Source organism: Salvelinus sp. IW2-2015, linkage group LG14 (assembly GCF_002910315.2).
Source record: "Salvelinus sp. IW2-2015 linkage group LG14, ASM291031v2, whole genome shotgun sequence".
In the NCBI taxonomy this organism is placed as follows: domain Eukaryota; kingdom Metazoa; phylum Chordata; class Actinopteri; order Salmoniformes; family Salmonidae; genus Salvelinus; species Salvelinus sp. IW2-2015.
The window spans coordinates 24,030,249-24,055,674 of NC_036854.1; the positions used below are offsets into that span (position 1 = coordinate 24,030,249).

Here is a 25,426-nt window from a genome sequence, read left to right on the forward strand (position 1 = left end):
AGGAGATTATTGTGGACTCCAGGAAAAGGAGGACTGACCACGCCCCCATTCTCATCGACGGGCTGTAGTGCAGGTTGAGAGCTTCAAGTTCCTTAGTGTCCACATCACCAACAAACTAACATGGTCCAAGCACACCAAGACAGTCGTGAAGAGGGCACAACAAAACCTATTCCCCCTCAGGAGACTGAAAACATTTGGCATGGGTCCTCAGATCCTCAAAAGGTTTTAAAGCTGCACCATCGAGTGCATCCTGACTGGTTGCATCACTGCCTGGAATGGCAACTGCTCGGCCTCCGACCGCAATGCACTACAGAGGGTAGTGCGTACGGCCCAGTACATCACTGGGGCCAAGCTTCCTGCCATCCAGGACCTCTATACCAGGCGGTGTCAGAGGATGGCCCTAAAAATTGTCAGACTCCAGCCACCCTAGTCATAGACTGTTCTCTCTGCTACCACACGGCAAGCGGTACCGGAGTACCAAGTCTAGGTCCAAGAGGCTTCTAAACAGCTTCTACCCCCAAGCCATAAAACTCCTGAACATCTAATCAAGTGGTTACTCAGACTATTTCCATTAAAAACTAGCTAAATCTATTGACAAAGTCGTTAAGTTGGCAACACTGAATGGGAAATTAAATAATGGTATCAATCTGTGGCATGATTTGTTGAATCAATTCATCTGACATAACAAAAAGTATGTTCCATTGCATGAGCCACATCAGTTAGCATAATTTCTATGAACGTTCTACATTACCATGGAAATGGAAACACTTGAGCTAACCTGTCAAACTGCCAGAGTCAAGCCTTTTGCACACCTGTTGCTTCAAACTGTATGTGTTCCGACAGAAGTCCATTCATTTCATTGGGAGGCAATCCACACCGCTGCGACTTATCTGCAATGTGTGTGCAGTGTGTGCAGTGTGTCGAATGCATTGCATTTCCTCAATTTGTGTGTTACATTGCCATGCAGTACCAGTAGTAAACCACCGAAGAATTTGCTAATTTGTAGTGTTATTATTTTGGTTGTGATGCAGCGCATGAATTGTGAAGACTAAGTCAAGTGTACCCTAYGGCAAATAACCTGTGTGCACACGGCGTTAGAATCTCCATGCCCAACGCAACTAAGTGGTGCATCACAGTATTTTTACATAACTCATATATCACTGCCAGTRTAAAGCAGCTTTGATCAAGCCAGACATGAAAACTCTGACACGCTCGTGATTGTCTACGTGCTGCACTTTTGTATTATCCAATGGAAGCATTGGCATTATCGTTTTTTCCCATAAGACATGGAAAGGCTGTTTGTTGGCACGTAGTGTGCATAACAATAACCTTTACATGGTTTCTCTCAAATGTGCTATTGGCATGTTTGTTTGATATGATGCTGTCATGTTTGTAGAGAAATTGCTTCAGTGAACTTCAGAAATCTTGATGGCTTGTCAAGGAAAGATGTGATTGGTGATAATACATTTCTTTGTATTCCTAAACACTTCCATATTAGGGATATTMGACTCAAGTCATCCACATCCTCTTTGGTGATCATGGTTCAGATCTGAATCTACCTTCTGAATTCATCTGCCTAATGATGATGACACTGCAGCTTGGTCCCCATGGGACATCTTAGCAAAGGTCGAGTGAGAGGGTAGAATCGTAATAGCTATTTGGATGTAAAAAATCGGCATAACCCCAGTGGAAAATAGTCATGTAACCTCCTGGCTTTGTATCTACTGCGATAGGATATTTTCCATCATATCACACTCCAATTCACACAAACACATCCAGACCTGAAAGGTTGTGTGCATGTGTGCCTTTTCATGCGTGTGACCCCCCTCTTTCCTGAGATATTGTTGGGGCTGGTTGTCACGGCGGTGCCTTCTCGTTAGCCTGGAATTAGGGGCGAGCACTTTGGTGGGACGCCCAGCGATCTCATTACTACAGGAAGCCTGTCCGAGCATAAAGATGGAGGGATGATGGGAGAGGACTGTGGGTCCAACAGGCCAAGGTCAAGCAGAACCCTGTTTCCTTTTTTGTCCAGCGGGCCTCCATTGTTCTAAACCCTCATTAGCGCTAGCTGAAAAAGCCAGTCAGTAGGACCCTGTGCCCCTCCTGTGTACTGTAGAGCCCCACTATTCTACTCTCACAAGTCCCACCACTGTTCCCCTGCACTCCGCTCCACATACAGACTGGACAGGAACACGGACAGGGATACATGGACAGAGACATGGAAGCTCCAAGAACACGGACATTGGAAGATCTTGGGATYGCAGTGATGAGGAGGGGAAGCTATGACGAAGCTGCGGCTTTAGGACTACATCCTGTGAGTACTAACCAACTTTAGTAGGAGTCTTTGTAGCCTTCATGGTTAAATTTTGAGTGGTGCGGATATTTTTCATTTTTATTTCACCTTTATTTAACCAAGTAGGCTAGTTGAGAACAAGTTCTCATTTGCAACTGCGACCTGGCCAAGATAAAGCAAAGCAGTTCGACACATACAACAACACAGAGTTACAGACGGAATAAACAAACATACAATCAATAATACAGTAGAAAAATCTATATACAGCATGTGCAAATGAGGTAGGATAAGAGAGGTAAGGCAATAAATAGGCCATGGTGGCGAAGTAATTACAATATAGCAATTAAACACTGGAATGGTAGGATGTGCAGAAGATGAATGTGCAAGTAGAGATACTGGGGTGCAAAGGAGCAAGATAAATAAATAAATACAGTATGGGGATGAGGTAGATTGGATGGGCTATTTGCAGATGAGCTATGTACAGGTGCAGTGATCTGTGAGCTGCTCTGACAGCTGAATATAGGGTATTGATATTAGAGGTCGACCGATTAATCGGAATGGCCGATTAAAGTTAAAATAAGTGTTCATTCAGTATTGTTGTAATTGTCATTATTACAAATAAATAAATAAAAAATCGTCCAATTAATCGGTATCGTCTTTTTTTGGGCCTCCAATAGTCGGTATCGGCGTTGAAAAATCATAATCAGTCGACCTCTAATTGATATGGCAAGGGTCAAATCATAATGGCTTCATTGGTGTTGCCATGTGATGGCTACATGCATTGTTTTCAATAGCGCCATTTTTGTCAAAAGATTTATCCTGCATAGTTGGCTTGACATTMAATTAGAAAGACAAAGACATCACAGAGACGAAGTTATTTGACCATATTTTCAAACAACAGCCTTTTGCATCATTATCAACAGAAAATGGACTAATGTCTACACAGACAAAACTCATAAACAACCTACCTATGACTCATGTTTGTCATGTATGCAAGAACACACACACACGCACACTGCAACACCCTGAACATAACTCTGGAAGCTTTGAATAAACTTTGCAAAAGCATTTGGAGAGGGTGACCTCTCCACCCTAACCTGTGTGTGACATTAGGGCCTTATGTACATCTCTACGCACACCATGCTGTGCCTGGGCTCAGTCGAGAGGAAGAGATCTCACACACCTCAGTTCAGCCTCAGAGCTGAGGTGTGTGAATCATTTCTCCCTTTCTGAATCAGGATCAAATGCTACACTATATGTAGAAAAGTATTMAAGTAATTTAATGGATTTGGCTATTTCAGCCAAGTGTATAAAGACAAGTGTATAAAGTGTATAAAGACAAGTTTCAGACAAGTGTATAAAATTGAGCACACAGCCATGCAATCTCCATATACAAACATTGGCAGTAGAATGGCCTTACAGAAGAGCTCAGTGACTTTCAACGTGGCGCCGTCATAGGATGCCACCTTTCCAACAAGTCAGTTTGTCAAATTTCTGCCCTGCTAGAGCTGCCCCGGTCAACTGTAAGTGCTTTTATTGTAAAGTGGAAACGTCTAGGAGCAACAACGGCGAGCCCATGAAGTTGTAGGCCACACAAGCTCAAAGAATGGGACCGTCGAGTGCTGAAGTGCGTAGGGCATAAAAATCATCTGTCCTCAGTTGCAACACTCACTACTGAGTTCCAAACTGCTTCTAGATGCAACGTCAGCACAAGAACTGTTCGTCGGTAGCTTCATGAAATGGGTTTCCATGGCCGAGCAGCCACACCCAAGCCTAAGATCACCATGCGCAATGCCAAGCATCGGCTGGAGTGATGAATCACGCTTCACAATCTGGCAGTCCGACGGACCAATCTGGGTTTGACGGATGCCAGGAGAATGCTACCTGCCCCAATGCATAGTGCCAACTGTAAAGTTTGGTGGAGGAGGAATAATGGTCTGGGGCTGGTTTTCATGGTTCGAGCTAGGCCCCTTAGTTCCAGTGAAGGGAAATTTTAATGCTACAGCATACAAAGACATTCTAGAGGATGTTGTGCTTCCAACTTTGTGGCAACAGTTTGGGGAAGGACCTTTTCTGTTTCAGCATGACAATGTCCCCGTGCACAAAGTGAGGTCCATACAGAGATGGTTTGTCGAGATCAGTGTGGAAGTACTTGACTGGCCTGCACAGAGCCCTGACCTCAACCCCATCGAACACCTTTGAGATGAATTGGAATGCCAATTGTTCTCGGTATTAACGATCTCAGACCTCTCTCTCCCCCCKGTCTTGGTCTTGACTCGGACTCGATTTGCTCCAGTCTTGGGCTTGAATCGGTCTCGCTTTAGGTGGTCTCAAACACAACACTAGCTCTAACAGCACCTTCTGAACTGTTGTGATGGGCATGGCAATGTTTTGTGTATACCTGCAATACATCAGGCAAGAAAAACCAGGTTTTGGTCACGAAAACAAACCAATTTTTTCTGATTTAAAAAGTTCAGGTAGCACCACGTTTAGTTTAATTTCAAAATGTTTTCTCACCTCTGAACATGACCCTGAACTCTCTGATGGCACATGATTTACCCGAGTGTTTTACCCAAATGGCGCAGACTTTTCTGTTTCCATCTACGTGGGCCGACACCCATGTTTGGGCCATGGCTCCGGCAGACCTGCTCTCATACTAGTGTTAGGCATTTTCAGAACACAAGGCACAAGAGCGCCCATTCAAGAGAGCTGAGTCACAAGACGACCTGAGACCTTTGACCTTTTATCCAATCAATATAGGTGCAGGGCCTGTAATGAACGATGCAGTGGCCTAGAGCCCATCAATGGGCTGGATGAATGGGTCTTCTTGTTTAGTGTTCAGTGACCTACACTCAAGTGAGCTTGATTCACCTTCATGATTGTGAATGTGGGTGCTGGTTCTCTGACGAAAGTGGGTCACGCGAGGTAGCTATATATGGCCAATGTGGGTCTGTCAGTGGGTAAATTTGCAAGCTAGTCTGCTGCTCCGATGTGGCCTTGCTGGAAAAGAGGGCACCTCTCTAGGGTAGGGTACCAGAGGGTAAAACGGCGAGGGGTGCTTTGTTGTATATCTTTGTCTTAGCGTTCGACATTTACTTCCAGCCCATAACTCCTCATAGGGAGTGTCTATCCAGCATTTTTCTTTCTTTCTCCTTGGTCGGCTCGTAACCCAGTTTCTGTGAGGTCTGTTTGTGGGGAGAGGCAATCAAAGTGGGACAGTCTGTCAAAAATAAGATGGCTGCCAGATAATCACGATGCCACACTTTGTTTTCTTTGATTTGTATTATTTTTATGACAGAGAAAGATTTTATTTTCCTGTGATTAGATCTAACCTGGATAAAGTTGGTCCACTAAAACCTTTGTTGTGTTGTTGAATTGAAGTAGTAGTCCTGGTTTTCGTTGAACTCGCTTTAATAACAACTAATAATCGTACAGATTTCACGGTTCAGCCATTAGTTCTAACGTTCTAGTCACGTCTTCATTCTTATAACAGGTAGGTCTTCTCGTGATATAGTCTATTCAACCGTACTACATCCTTTCCCTTGTTAGAATTAAAGTCCACAACTTTGACAATAAAATGATATCCCTGTTTCAGTAGCTTACACAAATTAAATACTATTTTCTTTTACATTCAGGTAAGTACTGTGTTTTATTTTTTTCACAACCTGTTTTTAACATCAACCAAAGTTTCAATAGTAATTTTCAGTGCTTCTATATCAACATTCAACAGTCATTTATGGAACTCTTTGGAAACAAATCTTATTTTATCTCAGTTCTTTAGATTAGATTTTTTTTTACATTACCATGTCTGTAAACCTTACTGTCTTTTTCACAAATCTACCACTCCTGGTAGTCACTTCTGATAGTTCCATGGCGTTATGTACTTCCACGGCTGAGTCATTGGCTGGTTCTGGAACGCTAAACACAAGTTGCAAAAGAGTGTGCCAAAAGTGTTTTACATTCCTGATGAGTTTATATCCATCGTCTGTGCTCACTAGTTCAAATGAGTTGTCTTAGGTGTGTCTCAGTAACATGCAACTAAGCGTGTCTCTCGGAACTCGGCATCCAGCTATCCATTCACCATACTTGCGATGTGCACAATGTCTCCAACATCGAAGTTGTGTTCTTTGGCTCTGTTTGTTTTGTCAGCATATTGTTTTCTTTTTCTGTTTGTAGGTTTGTGGTGGTTTTGATTGTCTTTCGCTTTTAGTTTTTCCTTTATCTTCTCAATGCTTGGCAACTTTGTTCGATTGTCTCTTCCAAACAGGAGAAAGGCTGGTGTTTCTCCTGAAGTGGGATGAGGTGTTGAGCAATAGACTAGAATCTTTGGTAGCTCCTCTTTCAATGGAATCACTCGATTTTCCCATTGCTCTTAGGATAATACGGTTATGCTATGATCCCACACTTTGTCAACAATTTTTTTTAAAGTCTGTCCAACGAAATGTCTGCCATTATCCGTAACCACCTCTAGGGGGTATCTAAAGCGTGAAAAGATGTTTAACATCTCTGAATACACTGCATTTGAAGATACTGTATGTCAGGTATGACAACAGTTTCTGGGTAAGAGGTGTAATAGTACATTATGGTAAGTACAGTCGTGGCCAAATATATATATATTGGCGTCCTTGGACTTTTCTTAAAGAATTCCTTATTTCTTCTCAAATAAGTTGACATTTTAAAACTTTTGTTCCCCACACCTTGCTATTTACAACATTGCAGAACCAACTTGATTTTTGTGAAGTTAAGTTTACAAATGTAATTTAGAAAAGAAAGACAAATGACATGGATTTGGACATTTTCCACAGTTTCAAGACTTCATCCTGTTTTGTTGCTTCTTTACAATACGCACTGCAGGTAAGTCGTGTGTGCTAACTGAAAGCACTCTTTGCACATAATCGTCGACTTATCCATTTTTTCAGTTTAAGGTAAGGGAAGTCGAGATAATGAATCTGCAACGTTTGTCTTTTCCGTGATGTGCTCAAACTTGTAGTTGTATGGTTTTGGGCTCCTGAGTGGCGCTGCGGTCTAAGGCACTGCATCTCAGTGCTAGAAGTGTCACTATAGACACCCTGGTTTGAATCCAGGCTGTATCACAACTGGCCGTGTTTGCGAGTTCCATAGGGTGGCGCACAATTGGCCCAGCGTTGTCTGGGTTTGGCTGGTGTAGGCCGTCATTGTAAATAAGAATTTCTTCTTAACTGACTTGCCTAGTTAAATAAAGGTTAAATATTTTTTTATATAAAAAATGGTTGTAGTCTGAGTTCAAGTCTTTGAATTCTTGTCGGACACAGAGTCAACTTCTCTGGATTGACCATGAAGATCAGTGGYTTGTGATAGTTTTTTAGTCAAAACTTGACTCCATTTAGAAAAGTTCCAAAGTGTTCTACTGCCCATAGGCATCCAAGGGCCTCTCGCTCAATCTGAGAGTATCTTCTCTCTGTAGGGGTCAGTGAACGACTTGTGTAAGAAATTGGCCTGTTCTGTACATTTTCCTGTAGCAATTTAGCTCCAAGTCCTACTGGGCTTGTGTCAGTAATCACTACTCCTCATACATTTTTWTTTWWATTWTTTTTATTTTACCCCCTTTTCTCCCCAATTTTCGTGGTATCCAATCGCTAGTAATTACTATCTTGTCTCATCGCTACAACTCCCGTACGGGCTCGGGAGAGACGAAGGTCGAAAGTCAAGCGTCCTCCGAAGCACAACCCATCCAAGCCGCACTGCTTCTTAACACAGCGCGCCTCCAACCCGGAAGCCAATTGTGCGTCGCCCCACGGACCTCCCGGTCGTGGCCGGCTGCGACAGAGCCTGGGCGCGAACCCAGAGACTCTGGTGGCACAGCTAGCGCTGCGATGCAGTGCCCTAGACCATTGCGCCACCCGGGAGGCTTTTAATTGTATTAAAAATAAAAATAAATTATCCCGATTTCTTGATATCCAATTGGTAGTTACAGTCTTTTCCCATCACTGCAACTCCTGTACAGACTCGGGAGAGGCAAAGTTCAAGAGCCATGCATCCTCTGAAACATGACAATATCAAGCCACACTGCTTCCTGACACACTGCTCGCTTAACCCGGAAGCCAGCCGCACCAATGTGTTGGAGGAAACACTGTACAACTGGCGACCATGTTAGCACCCAGCCCGCCACAGGAGTCGCTAGAGCGCAATGTGACAAGGACATCCTGCCCGGCCAAACCCTCCCCTAACCCGGACGACGCTGGGCCAATTGCACATCACCTCATGGGTCTCCCGGTCGGTGGCCAGCTGCGACACAGCCTGGGATCGAACCCGGATCTGTAGTGACGCCTCAAGCACAGCAGTGCCTGAGACCGCTACGCCACTCGGGAGGCCTGGTACATCTAGTTTGAAGTACACTAGACATGGTTCACTAGTCAGGGCTTTTCATTTCTCTGTTTTGGATGTCCATTCACACTCTTGTCCTTTTCTGATCAGTTTCCATAGTGATTCTGGGAAGTATGCGTAGTTTTGTATGAATTTCATAAGATATCCATGTCCCCAGGAATGAGCGTAATTCCTCTGTATTCGCTGGTCTTGGTGCTTTGCTTACAGCCTCTACTTTCTGTGGGTCTGGATTTATCCCTTCTGCCATGACTATATGTCGAATGATTTCAATCTGCTTTAGTCTAAAGATGAATTTTTCCTTGTTAAGTGTCAGTACGTTGTCTTGGAATTTTTAGAAGACATTCCTCAGTCTCTGTTCCAGTTCACTTTTGCTTTCAGCAAATACAACATTGTCCATGTAGCAAACTACACCTTGTAATCCACATAGCATTAAGTCCATGGCTTTCTGATAGGCCTCATGTGCGTTTGATAACCCGAAAGGAACTTTCTTGAATCTGTAGCATCCTCTGTGTGATGAATGTTGTCAGGTTTCTTGATTCTGGGGCTTCTAGTTTTGCGAACACTTTCGCTCGCATTGCATTCAGTGTACTGTTTACTGTGGGAGCTGGGTGTCGTTCTCGTATGACAGCTTTGTTTGGCACAAACATACTTTTTTGTGTCTTTCTTTGGAATGAAGAGAATATTGGAAGTCCATTCCTTCGTTCACTTCTTTGATGATCATCATCTGGCATCCAGTTCTTGATTGACAGCTTCCAGCATTGGATAAGGAACGCGTCTCAGGCCTTGAGCTACAGGGGCTATTTTCTCATTCACTGTAACTTTGTGACTGTATCCATTGATATGTCCAAGTCCTTGGAAAAGGGACTCATATTCCTGTGCTAGCTGCACAAATCTGTCTGGCGATTAACCTGATGACCTGACGTTGAATTGCATAGAATTCTACGTCAGGCAAATATGAGCATTTAGATCAAGAAAGTTTCCTCTCACGACCTCTACAAGCCAGAATGCTGAATAAAATGATACTTTATGGGGTTATCCATGTGGTTGGTCCTTTTGCAGGTAGGAATGTGAGACACAATATCCACAGATTAGTGTTAACAACCCGACCTTCACTATCCTGGTCTATATATAATTTGTATTTCGTGTTTTTATTTTCAATACTGATGCAATTAGCGCGCGACAAACACTTGCATAATATGGCCAAGCCTAACCGAACTGCGAGGAAACGGGCTTCTGTGGTCTACATTCGGTTACATTCGGCTATTGTTTACATATTGTGCATCACGTGCAATGCGTCAACAGATTGAAAACACAAGCGACAGTACCTACCGGCGCCGCAAAAATCGGGTAATCAACACTTTCCTGTGGATACCCTATCTCCACCTCCTACCGCCAAAAGGACCAACAGCATGTACAACCGGTAAAGTAAGTGTAAATATAATTTTATTCAACATTTTGTCTCGTAGAGACTACTGCATCTTTTTTACAGCAACTTCTGATATCCGTAGAGAAATCATGGTAACAGACTGATGTTTAGGCAACCTAGTGATTGGTCTACTGAACTGACATTGTCTCCTGTAATCAACATTTTCCCACTACTTCTTGCAGAACTTGAAGAACACCTTGTTTCCATAAACATTCCCTTCCTCAACCAGACTATATAGTCTTGACTCTCTCACTCTCTCTTTCTTTCTCACTAGGTCATGCTGGCACTAAGAAGACATCCTTTACCAACAGCATAATTTGTTGGCATTGGGAAATGACTCAAAATGAACACCTCATTATTAAAAGACCTAGAGCTTTTTGTTTTACGTTGTGTTTCACTTTGAAGACACTATCTATGAGTGGCGATGGCCCCTAGTAAAATAGACAGTCGACATGGGCTATAATCTATACCAAGACACTAACTATGAGTGGTGATAGCTCCTAGTAAAATAGACAGTCAACATGGGTTATAATCTATAGTAAGTGATGCCTTTTCAACATGGCTCCTCATGTTTAACTCTCTCTGTCACTCAGATAATGTTGCCTGATACCACTTTTGAACATTATGTGTTTATATATTGTAATCTTATCTATTTTCACCAAAGAACACCTTTCTTCAAGCTTGCTGAAACTCTCCCGAAAGGCACGTTTTCATTTTGAGCCCTGACTCCTACAGAAAGATACTGTTGTTAGAGTGCTGCGATAAAAAGTAGTCTATAAATTCTTTATTTCCATCCCCATTCAGAATACATGCATAATTGGAAACAATATAAAGATATTGAAGCATATTTGATTACTATGCTAGTAGTTCTTGCCTAAGAAAATGTTGTGTGGGGTTTCCCATTTAATTCAGTAAAAGTACTTTCTGTAGTGCCTCTTTCAGCCCTTATGCTGCCTGCTACCCAGTCCTTTATGATGCTGTACTATCACTTTATTTAGGCTACTCAATGTCTGATAGGCTTATCATGCAAACATTTCATGCAAACAAACACTTCTTACTCATTACGTTTGTACAAATACAAAACTTTAAATCAATCAATCGACCAATCAATCAATCATTGTGTCATCACTATAATTTCCATTCCGACATTATCCATCACAGTGTCATTCTATACTGTCGAAGTACAGTTCTAGGTCATTGTGTAGGTCATATGAACTTCATCCACAACGATTCCGACGATTTTGGAGCTGTATAGGACTGAGGCCAACACATCTCTCCCTGTCTTCCCCAACCAGCTCTCCGGACTTCCAAAGACAAGGTCGCAAGCATATAGTGTTCTTGTCTTTATCCACAACCCCCGCTCTGTGATCCAGGGCTGTTGCCTCACGGATTTGTTCCTCTGTCCACCACAGACTTTAGCGAGGACACGATTGTCAGAGTGGACACTGTTTTCCTTGCTTTTTGAAGACCAGAACTAGCTACGTAGCTAGTTGGTAAAGGAGGCTTTCCCCCAAAGCCTAACACTTCCTCTTCTCTCACAAAGGCTTCACGTACATGTTTACAGTCTTTCATCTGTCATCGCCATAAATGTGTTGTTGATTTAAATAAAGAGTCCTGGTTCTCGTTTAACTCGCTTTAATAATAACTAATAATCATACAGGTTTCACGGTTCAAAGCCATTCTTGCTCGAACGATGAACACTGTAGTGATGTCTTCATTCTTATATCAGGTAGGCAATCTCGTGATATAGTTTATTCAACTATACTACAACCTTTTTGTCATTGTTGTTGTTGTTTTCTATGGAGGGGTAGATTATAATAATGCCTGAACAGGTATGTTCAATGTCTTAAAAAATATCAACAAATATTTGTTGACAAGTTTTTGGAGAGTATTCTTTTCATTTTTTWAAATTTATTTTACTTTTATTTAACTAGGCAAGTCAGTTAAGAACACATTCTTATTTACAATTACGGTCTACCCCGGCCAAACCCGGACAATGCTGGGCCAATTGTGCGCCGCCCTATGGGACTACCAATCACGGCCAGATGTGATACAGCCTGGAAGGGGTAGATGTCCTCATTTTTTTCATTGCTTTTTCTTTAATTTGTTCATTGCTTTGTCCTTATTATTATTTTTCTGGTTTGTCCTTCACAAGATGCCATTAGAAAAGCCTCTTCTTTTACAGGCATCGATATTGAATTTTTGATAGGCCTAGAATGACTGTCCTTCACATTTACATTTTATTAAGGAACATTGGGCCTTATTTTTCCAACAAACGTAGTAATCACAATTTACAATACTACATTCGGTAATGCGTTCTGGGCTCTTGTGCTCACCTTTATATAATACATACAGTGCATTCAGAAAGTATTCATACCACTTGACTTGTTCCACATTTTGTTTTGTTACAGCCCGAATTCAAAATGGATTAAATGCATGTTTTCTCACACATCCACACACAATAGCCCATAATAACAAAGAGAAAACAACATGTTTTTAGACATTTTTGCAAATGTATTGAAAATGAAATACAGAAATATCTCATTTACATAAGTATTCACACCCATGAGTCAATTCATGTTAGAATCACGCTTGGCAGCGATTACAGCAGTCTTTCTCTGTAAGTCTCTGGATTGTACAATATCTGCACATTATTTTTATTTTTTTAAGCTCTGTCAAGTTATTTGTGATCATTGCTAGACAGCCATTTTCAAGTCTTGCCTTAGATTTTCAAGCCGATTTAAGTCAAAACTGTAACTAGGCCTCTCAGAAACATTCGATGTAATCTTGGTAAGCAACTCCAGCGTATATTTGGCCTTGTGTTTTAGGTTATTGTCCTGCTGAAAGGGGAATTTGTCTACCAGTGTCTGTTGGAAAGCAGACTGATCCAGGTTTTCCTCTCGGATTTTGCCTGTGCTTAACTCTTTGACAAACATACCCATAACATGATGCAGCCATCACCATGCTTGAAAATATGAAGAGTGGTACTCAGTGATRTGTTGGATTTGCCCYAAMCATAACACTTTGTACTTAGGGCATAAAGTTAATTTCTTTGCCACATATTTTGCAGTTTTACTTGAATGCCTTATTGAAAACAGGATGCATGTTTTGGAATATTTTTATTCTGCACAGGCTTCCTTCTTTTCACTCTGTAGTTTAGTTTAGTATTGTGGAGTAACTACAATGTTGCCCGAGTCATCCTCAGTTTTCTCCTATCACAGCCATTCAACTCTGTAACTGCTTTTTTACCCATCGACCAATAATTGCTTTTCTTTGCGAGTCATTGAAAAACCTCCCTGGTCTTTGTGGTTAAATCTATGATTGAAATTCACTGTTCGACTGAGGGACCTTACAGATAATTGCATGTGTGGGGTACAATGATTAGGTGGTCATTCAAAAATCATGTTAAACACTATTATTGGCAACAGAGCCCACGCAATTTATTTTGTGACTTGTTAAGCAAATTTTTACTCCWGAACTTATTTAGGCTTGCCATAACAAAGGGGTTGAATACTTACTGAATCAAGACATTTCAACTTTTTATTTTCAATGAATCTGTAAACATGACTAAAGACATAATTCCCCTTTAACATTATGGGGTATTGTGTGTAGGCGAGTGACACAATCTCAATCTAATCTGTGAGGACAGATCCTGGAAATGAGAAGCAAGTACAGGGAGTGAACATGAACAGGAACAGGGGAAAACAAAACGACAATAATGCTGACACAGGGATGAAACAGACAGATATAGGGAAGGCAGTCAAAATGTGAAGGAGTCCAGGTGAGTCCAATGAGTGCAGATGAGAGGGGAAGCGGGATCAGGCGTGACAGTAATCCCCCCTCTAGGGGCGCCACCCGTCGTCCCACCTGGGCGAGCCTGACGGGCCGGCCGAGGCATGGGCGCTGGACTAGCCGGCTGAGGCGTAGAAGCCCGACGAGCCGGCTGAGGCGTGGGAGCCTGACGATCCCATTGAGGTGTGTGAGCCTGATGAGCCGGCTGAGGCGTGGGAGCCTGATGGGCCGGCAAAGGCACGACATGGGATGGGAGCATAATGGGCCTGCTGAGGTGTGGGAGCCCGACGAGCCAGCTGAGGCAAAGCAACATCACACCTCCTCCTCCATGCTTCATGTGGGAACTACACATGCGGAGATCATCCATTCACCTACTCTGCGTCTCACAAAGACACGGCAGTTGGAACAAAAAATTCATATCAAAGGACAGATTTCCACCGGTCTAATGGCCATTGCTCGTGTTTCTTGGCCCAAGCAAGTGTCTTCGTCTTATTGGTGTCCTTTAGTAGTGGTTTCTTTGCAGCAGTTCAACCATGAAGGCCTGATTCACGCAGTCTCCTCTGAACAGTTGATGTTGAGATGTGTCTGTTACTTGAACTTTGTGAAGCATTTATTTGGGCTGCAATTTCTGAGGCAGGTAACTCTAATGAACTCATCCYCTGCAGCAGATGTAACTCCGAGTCTTCCTGTCCTGTGGCGGTCCTCATGAGAGCCAGTTTCATCATAGCGCTTGATGATTTTTGCGACTGCACTTGAAGAAACTTTCAAAGTTCTTGACTTTCTGAGTGACTGACCTTCATGTCTTAAATGTAAGATGGACTGTCATTTCTATTTGCTTATTGAGCTGTTCTTGCCATAATTGGACTTGGTATTTTACCAGATAGGGATCTCTTCTGAATCACGCCTACCTTATCAGAGCACAACCGATTGGCTCAAATGCATTACCCTCTAGGGAGTATTGCCCCCCCCCCCCCTTCATATATTCAGTAGTTCCAATATTCCATGACATTCATGATTTCCTTAAAGGCATGAGGGTGATGATTTCCTTCATGGTCCATTGAGGTATTTAAAACAGTATTATAATCTCCCTCCACATTGCTTGTAGGGTTGATCAAATCAAATTGTATTTGTCACATACACATGGTTAGCAGATGTTAATGCGAGTGTAGCGAAATGCTTGTGCTTCTAGTTCCGACAATGCAGTAATAACCAACGAGTAATTTAACCTAACAATTCCACAACTACTACCTTATACAACAAAGTGTAAAGGGATAAAGAATATGTACATAAAGATATATGAATGAGTGATGGTACAGAACGGCATAGGCAAGATGCAGTAGATGGTATCGAGTACAGTATATACATTTGAGATGAGTAATGAAGGGTATGTAAACATAAAAGTGCATAGTTTAAAGTGGCTAGTGATACATGTATTACATAAAGATGGCAAGATGCAGTAGATGATATAGAGTACACTATATACATAACATTATATTAAGTGGCATTGTTTAAAGTGAGTAGTGATACATTTTTTATCAATTTCCATCAATTTCCATTATTAAAGTGAGCTGGAGTTGAGTCAGTATGTTGGCAGCAGCCACTCGATGTTAGTGGGTGTTTTAACAGTCTGATGGCCTTGAGATAGAAGCTGTTTTTCAGTCTCTCGGTCCCTGCTTTGATGCACCTGTATGACCTCGCCTTCTGGATGATAGCGGGTGAACAGGCAGTGGCTCGGTGGTTGTTGTCCTTGATGATCTTTATGGCCTTCCTGTGACATCGGGTGGTGTAGGTGTCCTGGAGGGCAGGTAGTTTGCCCCAGTGATGCGTTGTGCAGACCTCACTACCCTCTGGAGAGCCTTAACGGTTGTGGGCGGAGCAGTTGCCGTACCAGGCGGTGATACAGCCCGACAGGATGCTCTCGATTGTGCATCTGTAGAAGTTTGTGAGTGCTTTTGGTGACAAGCCGAATTTCTTCAGCCTCCTGAGGTTGAAGAGGCGCGTGCTGCCCTTCTTCACAACGCTGTGTGTGGGTGGACAATTCAGTTTGTCTGGTGATGTGTACGCCAAGGAACTTAAAACGTACTACCTCTCTCCACTACTGTCCCGTCGATGTGGATAGGGGGTGCTCCTCTGCTGTTCCTGAAGTCCACTCATCTCCTTTGTTTTGTTGACGTTGAGTGTGAGGTTATTTTCCTGACACCACCGACCCGGGCCCTCACCTCCTCCTTGTAGGCCGCCTCGTCGTTGTTGGTATCAAGCCAACCACTGTAGTGTCGTCCGCAAACTTGATGATTGAGTTGGAGGCGTGCATGGCCACGCAGTTGTGGGTGAACAGGGAGTACAGGAGAGGCTCAGAACGCACCCTTGTGGGCCCAGTGTTGAGAATCAGCGGGGTGGAGATGTTGTTATACCCTCACCACCTGGGGGCGGCCCGTCAGGAAGTCCAGTACCCAGTTGCACAGGGCGGGGTCGAGACCCAGGGTCTCGAGCTTGATGACGAGTTTGGAGGGTACTATGGTGTTATATGCGGAGCTGTAGTCGATGAACAGCATTCTCACATAGATATTCCTCTTGTCCAGATGGGTTAGGGCAGTGTGCAGTGTGGTTGCAATTACGTCGTCTGTGGACCTATTGGGGCGGTAAGCAAATTGGAGTGGGTCTAGGGTGTCAGGTARGGTGGAGGTGATATGGTCCTTGACTAGTCTCTCAAAGCACTTCATGATGACGGAAGTGAGTGCTACGGGGCGGTAGTCGTTTAGCTCAGTTACCTTAGCTTTCTTGGGAACAGGAACAATGGTGGCCCTCTTGAAGCATGTGGGAACAGCAGACTGGGATAAGGATTGATTGAATATGTCATCTATGAGTTTCCTGTAAACAATATATATTTGTCACATGTGCTCCCTCTCTGGCCTCGAGGTCACCAGGCTGCTCATTATGGCGCACATCTGCCACCATCGTTACACGCACCTGCGCGTCATCAGACTCACCTGGACTCCATCACTTCCCTGATTACCTTCCCTATATATGTCACTCCCTTTGGTTCCTTCCCCAGATGTTATTGTTTCATGTCTGTGCGTTGTTCGAGGTTCTTGGTTTGTATTATGTTTATTTTATTGAAACACTCCCTGAACTTGCTTCCCGACTCTCAGCGCACATTGTTAATATTTACCGTCTCTTTAAGCCGGTAAATATTGTTTGTCTTTTCTTATCTGCTAAGCCTTTATAATTTGAACTGGCTATACCTATTTCACCTTTGACCGTTCTGATTGGAACATATGTCAGTGATGGCTTTGGTATGCAGATAAGGCTGTTTTTCTAGTGCCTGAAGAGTCAAATTTCTCCTAGAGAGAGGTGGGTTGTGTTCCAGGAAAAGAGCCTTTTTCAAGATGGAATGAGGAAATCCATATGTGGTTGTTTGACTGGGGAGGTGAGTAGGACAACAGGAGAATGACTATCCAAACCAATTTGACTTTTCTTGACCATTCTGTTTGTAGAGTATGGTAGGCCAAAGAATACAAACCCATCGTGCCTACTATACTTATAGCATTTGTAAGTTCAGATACATTTTACCTACTGTAAATTTGGACACAGCTTTCACCCTATGTGACTCCTCCAAAGCTCTGTGTGTGGTGACTTTACAAGTTTGCCGCAAAAATGTAATGGTGCACGGGGTCATTCATGTTGCGAGATTGTCGTCACACTTTGACAACACGAACCCTCGTTTGTTTCTAACAAAGAATATAGAGCAGCAGATGAGGGTGGTGAATTAGGGAGGCTGTGTTTTAGTTTTCCCATGCCTGAACAAGCTGTCATTGTTAGCCTGAGCCAGTTTGCTCTAGAATGTTGTGGGCCTGACAATGGGACTGTAGCCCTGGTTCCACCGTGATGGGGAAATGGGCTGGACAGAGCTTGTGTCCCAAATGGCATCCTATTGCCTATATATGGGCCCTGGCCTTAGGTAGTGCGCTGTATAGGGAATAGGGTATCATTTGGTACACAGGCAGAATGTCAGTCCATTTCCCTCAGGCACTCATGTAGAACAATCTGGAAGAGAACGGTCTATCAGGCTTTGCCAAACCAAAACATAAACCCAGAGGGGACCCAGGACCGAGTTTCAGAAACACTGGTCTGAATGATGGCTGTACAAATTAGGTCCATTTGGAGGACCATTATAGGTCCAGTTTGTCATAATGAACCTGTACAGACAAAGATATGGCTATAATGGATTTCTGAAATCCGATTGAAAATGTCACAGCAACTCAGTTTGCAGTTACTGTATCTATGAAATCAAACCTTTTCCCATTATTCTATTCCTATGCCGTTTACCCTGAAGTGATTTATGTGATCCACTTACTCAGAGAAAGCGTGAAATGGCAGGGATATGTATGTATGTGTGAGTGTGTGCATGCGTGTGTGACAATGTACAGTATATGCGAACACTATGCTCAAACCTTCTGTTCTCTCACAGCACCTTCGCAGTTTGGCCCAGAGGCGTCGTTCCGCCCCGTCCCTGGCTTTTGAGAAGGCTCTGGGCAGCATGCCATGGTCCTCCATCAGGTGAGTTTGCTCTGCTCCTCTCTACTCTGTTATCACAGTAGTATCTGCTGCCACCACCCGTCCCAGGGGGCAGTAGAAAGCCCCTCCACTCACAGCCAGCTGTCACTTTGTCAGATTCAATAGATACAAATTGGATAAAAAGATTTCAATGAAAAKAAATAGGATAGAAAGATGTTTCGAACTTCAATGGATAGACATACCTCTTATTGGTTGCAATCTTTTTGTTTGAATTTTATCACTTTGATACACATTTATGAACTTCGCTTCTAAACCACCCTCATTTACATGTGAAAAGACTTGGCTTATTCATTACCGTTGATCTATTTCTTCAAAAGCAAAGCACAAAGCGTAATTCCAAGAGACATGTCATTTACACAAGAACACATTATTTTACTCCAACTCTAAACATTATTTCACAGCCTTTCATACATACAGTACATGACATACAGTACCAGTCAAAAGTTTGGACACTTACTGATTCAAGGGTTTTTCTTTATTTTTACTATTTGCTATTAAAACTATGAAATAACACATGGAATCATGTAGTAACCAAAAAAGTGTGAAACAAAACAAAATATATTTTATATTTGAGGTTCTTCAAATAGCCACCCTTTGCCTTGATGACAGCTTTGTGCACTCCTGGCACTCTCTCAACCAGCTTCATGAGGTAGTCACCTGGAATGCATTTCAATTAGCATGTTGATATAGAATTTTGATCAATTTACATAAATTTCAATTATCCTTATCGGTCTGCAACCCAGAGTGTGTAAAGTTCTGGTTTAAATGAAACAGACAGAATTCCCAGCTCACAATTAGTCAAACCCAGTTTTATTCACGAGAGCTCTACCGTTCATATACAAAGATGTTTCTTTTATAAGATACTTCTAACCTACACATACACACTAACATTAGGAGAGCTATCTTCTCTACAATTCTCACCACAGTTTCTCACTACCCAGCTGACACTTCCAGTCCCTCCCAGATAGGACAGGGAACACCACTCCAGGTTTCCTCTATCTTATCTTCCCAGAGTTATAGCTGGGTCGGTTCAATCATAGTTTAATTGTTTCTAGGTGTTTTCTTAAGCATACACACATCACTCCCCCAGTCTAACCTAGTTGGATTTATGTTTAATACTTTTAATTACTCCTTATCCATGCTACATAACCTCTAATCCCAAATGGTTAAGTTTCCGGGTAGAATTATTTAATCATTTATATTAAATCTTATAAACTCTTATCACAGGTGCGACTTAAGTTAGTTTATGGAATTTCTTAATGTGTTTGAGCCAGTCAGTTGTGACTAGGTAGGGGTGGTATACAGAAGAGAGCCCTATTTGGTGTAAGACCAAGTCCATATGGCAAGAACAGCTCAAATAAGCAAATAGAAATGACAGTCCATCATTACTTTAAGACATGAAGGTCAGTCAATCAGGAAAATGTCAAGAACTTTGAAAATTACCCTAAGTGCAGCCGCAAAAACCATCAAGCGCTATGATGAAACTGGTTCTCATGAGAACCGCCACAGGACCGGAAGACCCAGAGTTACCTCTGCTGCAGAGGATAAGTTCATTAGTTACCAGCCTCAGAAATTGCAGCCCAAATAGATGCTTCACTGAGTTCAAGTAACCGACACATCTCAACCTCAACTGTTCAGAGGAGACTGTGTGAATCAGGCCTTCATGGTTGAATTGCTGCAAAGAAACCACTACTAAAGGTCACCAATAAGAGACTTGCTAAGGGCCAAGAAACACGAGCAATGGCCATTAGACGGGTGGAAATCTGTCCTTTGGTCTGAGTCCAAATTTGAGATTTTTGGTTCCAACCGCCGTGTCTTTGTGAGGCGCAGAGTAGGTGAATGGATGATCTCAGCATGTCTGGTTCCCACCGTGAAGCATGGAGGAGAAGGTGTGATTGTTTGGGGAAGCTTTGCTGGTGACGCTGTTGCTGATTTTAGAATTCAAGGCACACTTAACCAGCATGGCTACCACAGCATTTTGCAGCAATACACCATCCCATCTGGTTTGCCCTTAGTCCCACTATCATTTGTTTTCAGCAGGACATTGACCCAAAACACACCTCCAATTTCTCCAAACACACCTCCAATTTCACACCTCAAGGGCTATTTGACCAAGGAGTGTTGGAATGCTGCATCAGATGACTTGGCCTCCACAATCACTCAACCCAATTGAGATGGTTTGGGATGAGTTGTACCGCAGAATGAAGGAAAAGCAGACAAGTGCTCAGCATACGTGGGAACTCCTTCAAGACCGTTGGAAAATAATTCCAGGTGAAGCTGGTTGAGAGAATGCAAGCGTGTGCAAAGCTGTCAACAAGGCAAAGGGTTGCTTCTTTGAAGAATCTCAAAACATTTTGATATGTTTAACACTTTTTGTGGTTACTACATGATTCTATGTGTTAATCGTTTTGATGTCTTCACCATTCTACAATGTAGAAAATAGTAAAAATTAAGAAACCCTTGAATGAGTAGGTGTCAACTTTTGACTGGTACTTTACGAACAAACATAAGATCAAACTTCCCCCTGCTGTGACCACTAGTTGAATGGTGTCACTATGCCTCCCAATGACACGTCAGTCGGTGTAAAGGGGGCTGCAATGCCCACTCTCTATGGTAACTGGGGACACAGATCTGGCAGCTGTTGTCTAAACCCACTCTGGGCTCCCTCATCACTCCCAATGTTCAAGACTAGGGGAACTCTGTTTCTTCAGACAGATTAGGGGGGATGGAAAATGAAATCAGAAAACAAACAAGTGTGGGGTTGTGAGGACTGGCAAAGATACAAAAAAAAAACGTGATATTTACTTTGTGTTAATGAACCATATTAAATATCAGGACATGGGGGAATAATCTAACCCCAGCAATAACTGACTGTCCCATCACATGACATATTCAAGGTCAGTCTTCGAACATAACGTGATCTTCCCAGCCTGTGGTTCAAGGGATTCGTAGTAAAAGCAATCCATATAAGGTTGATCTAATGTGGCTCACATTAATACAGTACTTTGACAACTGGTTGCTGACAACTATACCCATTTATTTTTTTCTCATATCGAACACTACCCAGTAGTGGAAAAATGACAAGTGAAAGTCACCCAGTAAACTACTAATTGAGAAATTATTTGGTTTAAAATGTATGTAAGTATCAAAAGTAAAATTCCTTATATTAAGTAAACCAGATGCCACTATTTTATTTTTTATTTCCAGATAGCCAGGGGCACACTCCAACAACCAGACATAATTTACAAACGACGCATGTGATTCAACCTGAACAGCGGCAGTATGGATGACCAGGGATGTTCTCTTGTAAAAGTGCATTATTTTGTCAATTTTCCTGTCCTGCTAAGCATTCAAAATGTAATGAATACTTCTGGGTATGGGGTAAAAAGTACATTTATTTTCTTTAGGAATGTAGTGAAGTAATGTAAAAAGTTGTCAAATATAAATAGTAGGGCCTTCTGAGTGGTGTAGCGGTCTAAGGCAGTGCTTGAGGCATCACTACAGACCCGGGTTCGATCCCAGGTTGTGTCACAGCCGGCCGTGGCCGAGAGACCCACGAGCCGGCGCACAATTGGCCCGGCGTCATCCGGGTTAGGGAATGGTTTGGCCAGCCGCGATTTCGTTGTCCCATCGCATTCTAGCGACTCCTTGTGGCGGGCCGGGTGGCTACAAGATGACTTTGGTCACCAGCTGGACGGTGTTTCCTCCGACACATTGGTGCGTCGGGCATCCGGGTTAGGCGAGCAGTGTCAAGAAGCACTGCAGCTTAGCAGGGTTGTGTTTTAGTGGATGCATGGCTCTGACCTTCACCTCTTCTGAGTCCGTAGGGGAGTTGCAGCGATGGGACAAGACTGTAACAACTACCAATTGGGGAGAAAAGTGGTAAAAATATATATTAATAGTAAAAGTACAAAAAATATATACCCCAAAAAACTACTTAGGTAGTAATTTCAAGTATTTTTACTTAAGTACTTTACACCATTGACACTACCCATCCATACCATCTCAAATTCAACCAATGTTTTACAAATGTTTTTTAAAACAATTTATAAACTATACAAAAAATGAACAGTTTATAAAAATACTTATAAACCCTTTCATAAAGTATAGTGTTATGACAATATATATGGTTTCATCACGTGGATTCATTTATGTAATTTTCCATATGACTGAATGATGTCTATAATAAAAATCAGTCTTTGATCAGCCCCAACAGTAGTTCACACCAAGACCACCACGGCTACAAACGGACAGGTGGGGGAGTCCACTCCAACCAGACAACTTAACTTCATCAGAGACGTCACACTCCCACCCGTTCAACACGCAAGTGAACCCTAAGCTACAGTGAGGGGGCGGAGGATGCTAGTTTCACTACAGTGGGTGGGACAAGCGTCTTTGACGTAGAACATCTCAGACATGGAAATATGATCTTTAAGCCTATACTGATCATGTTGAAGTATGCTAAGTAGTGATGTTGTGTAGGCACTGTTGTGGTAAGGCCAAGTAGGTCGGAGAGTCCCTCTGTGATATCGATTTGAATATCTGTACAAAAAACACATTGAAAGAGGGACATGCAGACATAAGTTCCACATAGAATACAATGTGAATTCTCAAAACCATTTCTCTAATGCTATTTACTTCATGTTCATAAAATATAAATAGTAGTTAGCCATAACTTATACGTTTTCCATAAATGCACAAAGCATGGGAATGATACTGAATGGTTTAGTGTATACTGTAAAACATTATGTAATGAGTGAATATATTTCTGTTCTCAAGAAGATTAGCAACATTGTAAAATGTTAATTGCTACTTGTTTTCCGTGAGATAGAACAAGCAACGTCTTTATTGTTAAATAATGATTGTGGGAGGCAAGAAAAAGGTTTAAAGGTCAGAGGGAAACTGAGAAGAGGTCGGGTGTTTGAGTGTGAGGGAGGTGAGAGTTCTAACCTCATCTGATGTGTAATATAAAATAACAAACTTTAATACGAAAACTGTCATTCAAAGCCACACACCATTTCAGAGTCCTTAAATGCATTTGATATCCTTTTTATAGATTTCATACAACATGCCCTTGTGAGAGTCATAGCAACAGGCTGGAAGCCAATTGTCATGTGTACTTGGCCTCTAGGTCACCAGACTGCTCGTTATGGCGCACACCTGTCACCATCGTTACGTGCATCAGACTCACCTGGACTCCATCACCTCCCTGATTACCTTCCCTATATATGTCACTCCCTTTGGTTCCTTCCCCAGGCGTTATTGTTTATGTTTCTTGTCTGTGTGCTGTTTGTGTTTCTTGTGTTGTGTTGTGTTGTGTTGTATTTATTTATTAAAGCACTCACTCCCTGAACTTGCTTCCCGACTCAGCGCACATCGTTACACCAATATGAAGATAATTGCATTGGCTCAATATGTATTTGCTCTACGTTTTGCATAAGTGGTCCTCTCATTCTGTCTAAGTTCAAGAAAAAATAAATGTCTGCACTCTGGTATGCTCCCATGGTGATTTAATCAGACACACAAAAGCCAACTTTTTGATCCAAGTTGGATCTTCGTCAGGTTATCCGAAACATTGTCTTTGTCTAATTAAGTCTCCATAGGAGCATACCAGATTTGCTGCTTTGATACGTTCTTCTGTCCTGTTGGATGTGGCTGTGCATATTTTTAAATGTGTTCTCTTTATACATTACCATACACGATAGTTTCATCTGTTGCTGGCCCTAAAACAACCAAGTGGACAAAACGGGGCAAATTTGGTTGAAATTGTCATAACCATTTTTGTCCATTGGGAAATATGTGATACAATTTCCAGTATACATCACAACAACCTCTCAGTAATGAAAAACTGTATAAAGCCCATGTTCAGTAGTGTTAACACACCCAGTGCTGTTACATTCGTGCCTCCCCACCGGAGATCGGGGTTCAATTCCTGTGTCCTCCTTTCCTCATTCCCATTTACTTCTGTGCTGTCTAAATAAAGCATAAAAATACTGTCGATCTGAATAGTGGTCATATGGCGAAAACTGACCCTTAAATACACGCACCATGCAGGCACACAAACATAGTTCCTCCATAGTTCTGACCCCCACTCTCTCTACCTTAGGGAGGAGGCTCCGTGCTGGGTGTCGGTGGAGCAATGCCCTTTCGTCCTGGGTCTTAGCAGTGAGAATGCGGAGCTGGTCCTGGACGCCTGTGTTCAGATCACAGAAGGCATGAAGACCAGAAGGAGACAACTCTTCCTCTTCAGCGACGTGATCGCAATCACCATGCTCAAGTAAGATATGGAACATGATAAGAACACAAACCAACAAATAAACTCAGCAAAAAAAGAAACGTCCCTTTTTCAGGACACTGTCTTTCAAAGATAATTCATAAAAATCCAAATAACTTCACAGATCTTCATTGTAAAGGGTTTAAACACTGTTTCCCATGCTTGTTCAATGAACCATAAACAATTAATGAACATGCACATGTGGAACGGTCGTTAAGACACTAACAGCTAACAGACGGTAGGCAATTAAGGTCACAGTTGTGAAAACTTAAGACACTAAAGAGGCCTGTCTACTGACTCTGAAAAACACTAAAAGAAAGATGCCCAGGGTCCCTGCTCATCTGCGTGAATGTGCCTTAGACATGCTGCAAGGAGGCATGAGGACTGCAGATGTGGCCAGGGCAATAAATTGCAATGTCCGTACTGAGACACCTGCGACAGCACTACAGGGAGACGGGATGGACAGCTAATCGTCCTTGCAGTGGCAGACCACGTGTAACAACACCTGCACCGGATCGGTACATCCGAACATCACACCTGCGGGACAGGTACAGGCTGGCAACAACAACTGCCCGAGTTACACCAGGAACGCACAATCCCTCCATCAGTGCTCAGACTGTCCGCAATAGGCTGAGAGAGGCTGGACTGAGGGCTTGTGTAGGCCTGTTGTAAGGCAGGTCCTCACCAGACATTATCGACCAGA

General features: G+C 42.6%; 1 protein-coding gene across 1 annotated transcript in view; it reads left to right on the plus strand.

The window, feature by feature from the left end:
• Nucleotides 1-2,156: 2,156 nt before the first annotated feature.
• Nucleotides 2,157-25,426, plus strand: part of LOC111973443 (T-cell activation Rho GTPase-activating protein) — a 34,802-nt gene continuing 11,532 nt past the window's right edge. Inside the window, exons 1-3 of the mRNA XM_024000810.2 lie at nucleotides 2,157-2,314; nucleotides 18,343-18,431; nucleotides 24,556-24,726. Coding sequence (XP_023856578.1) covers nucleotides 2,207-2,314; nucleotides 18,343-18,431; nucleotides 24,556-24,726 — 368 coding nt within the window. The 5' untranslated portion in view covers nucleotides 2,157-2,206. The remainder of the gene's footprint in view (nucleotides 2,315-18,342; nucleotides 18,432-24,555; nucleotides 24,727-25,426) is intronic.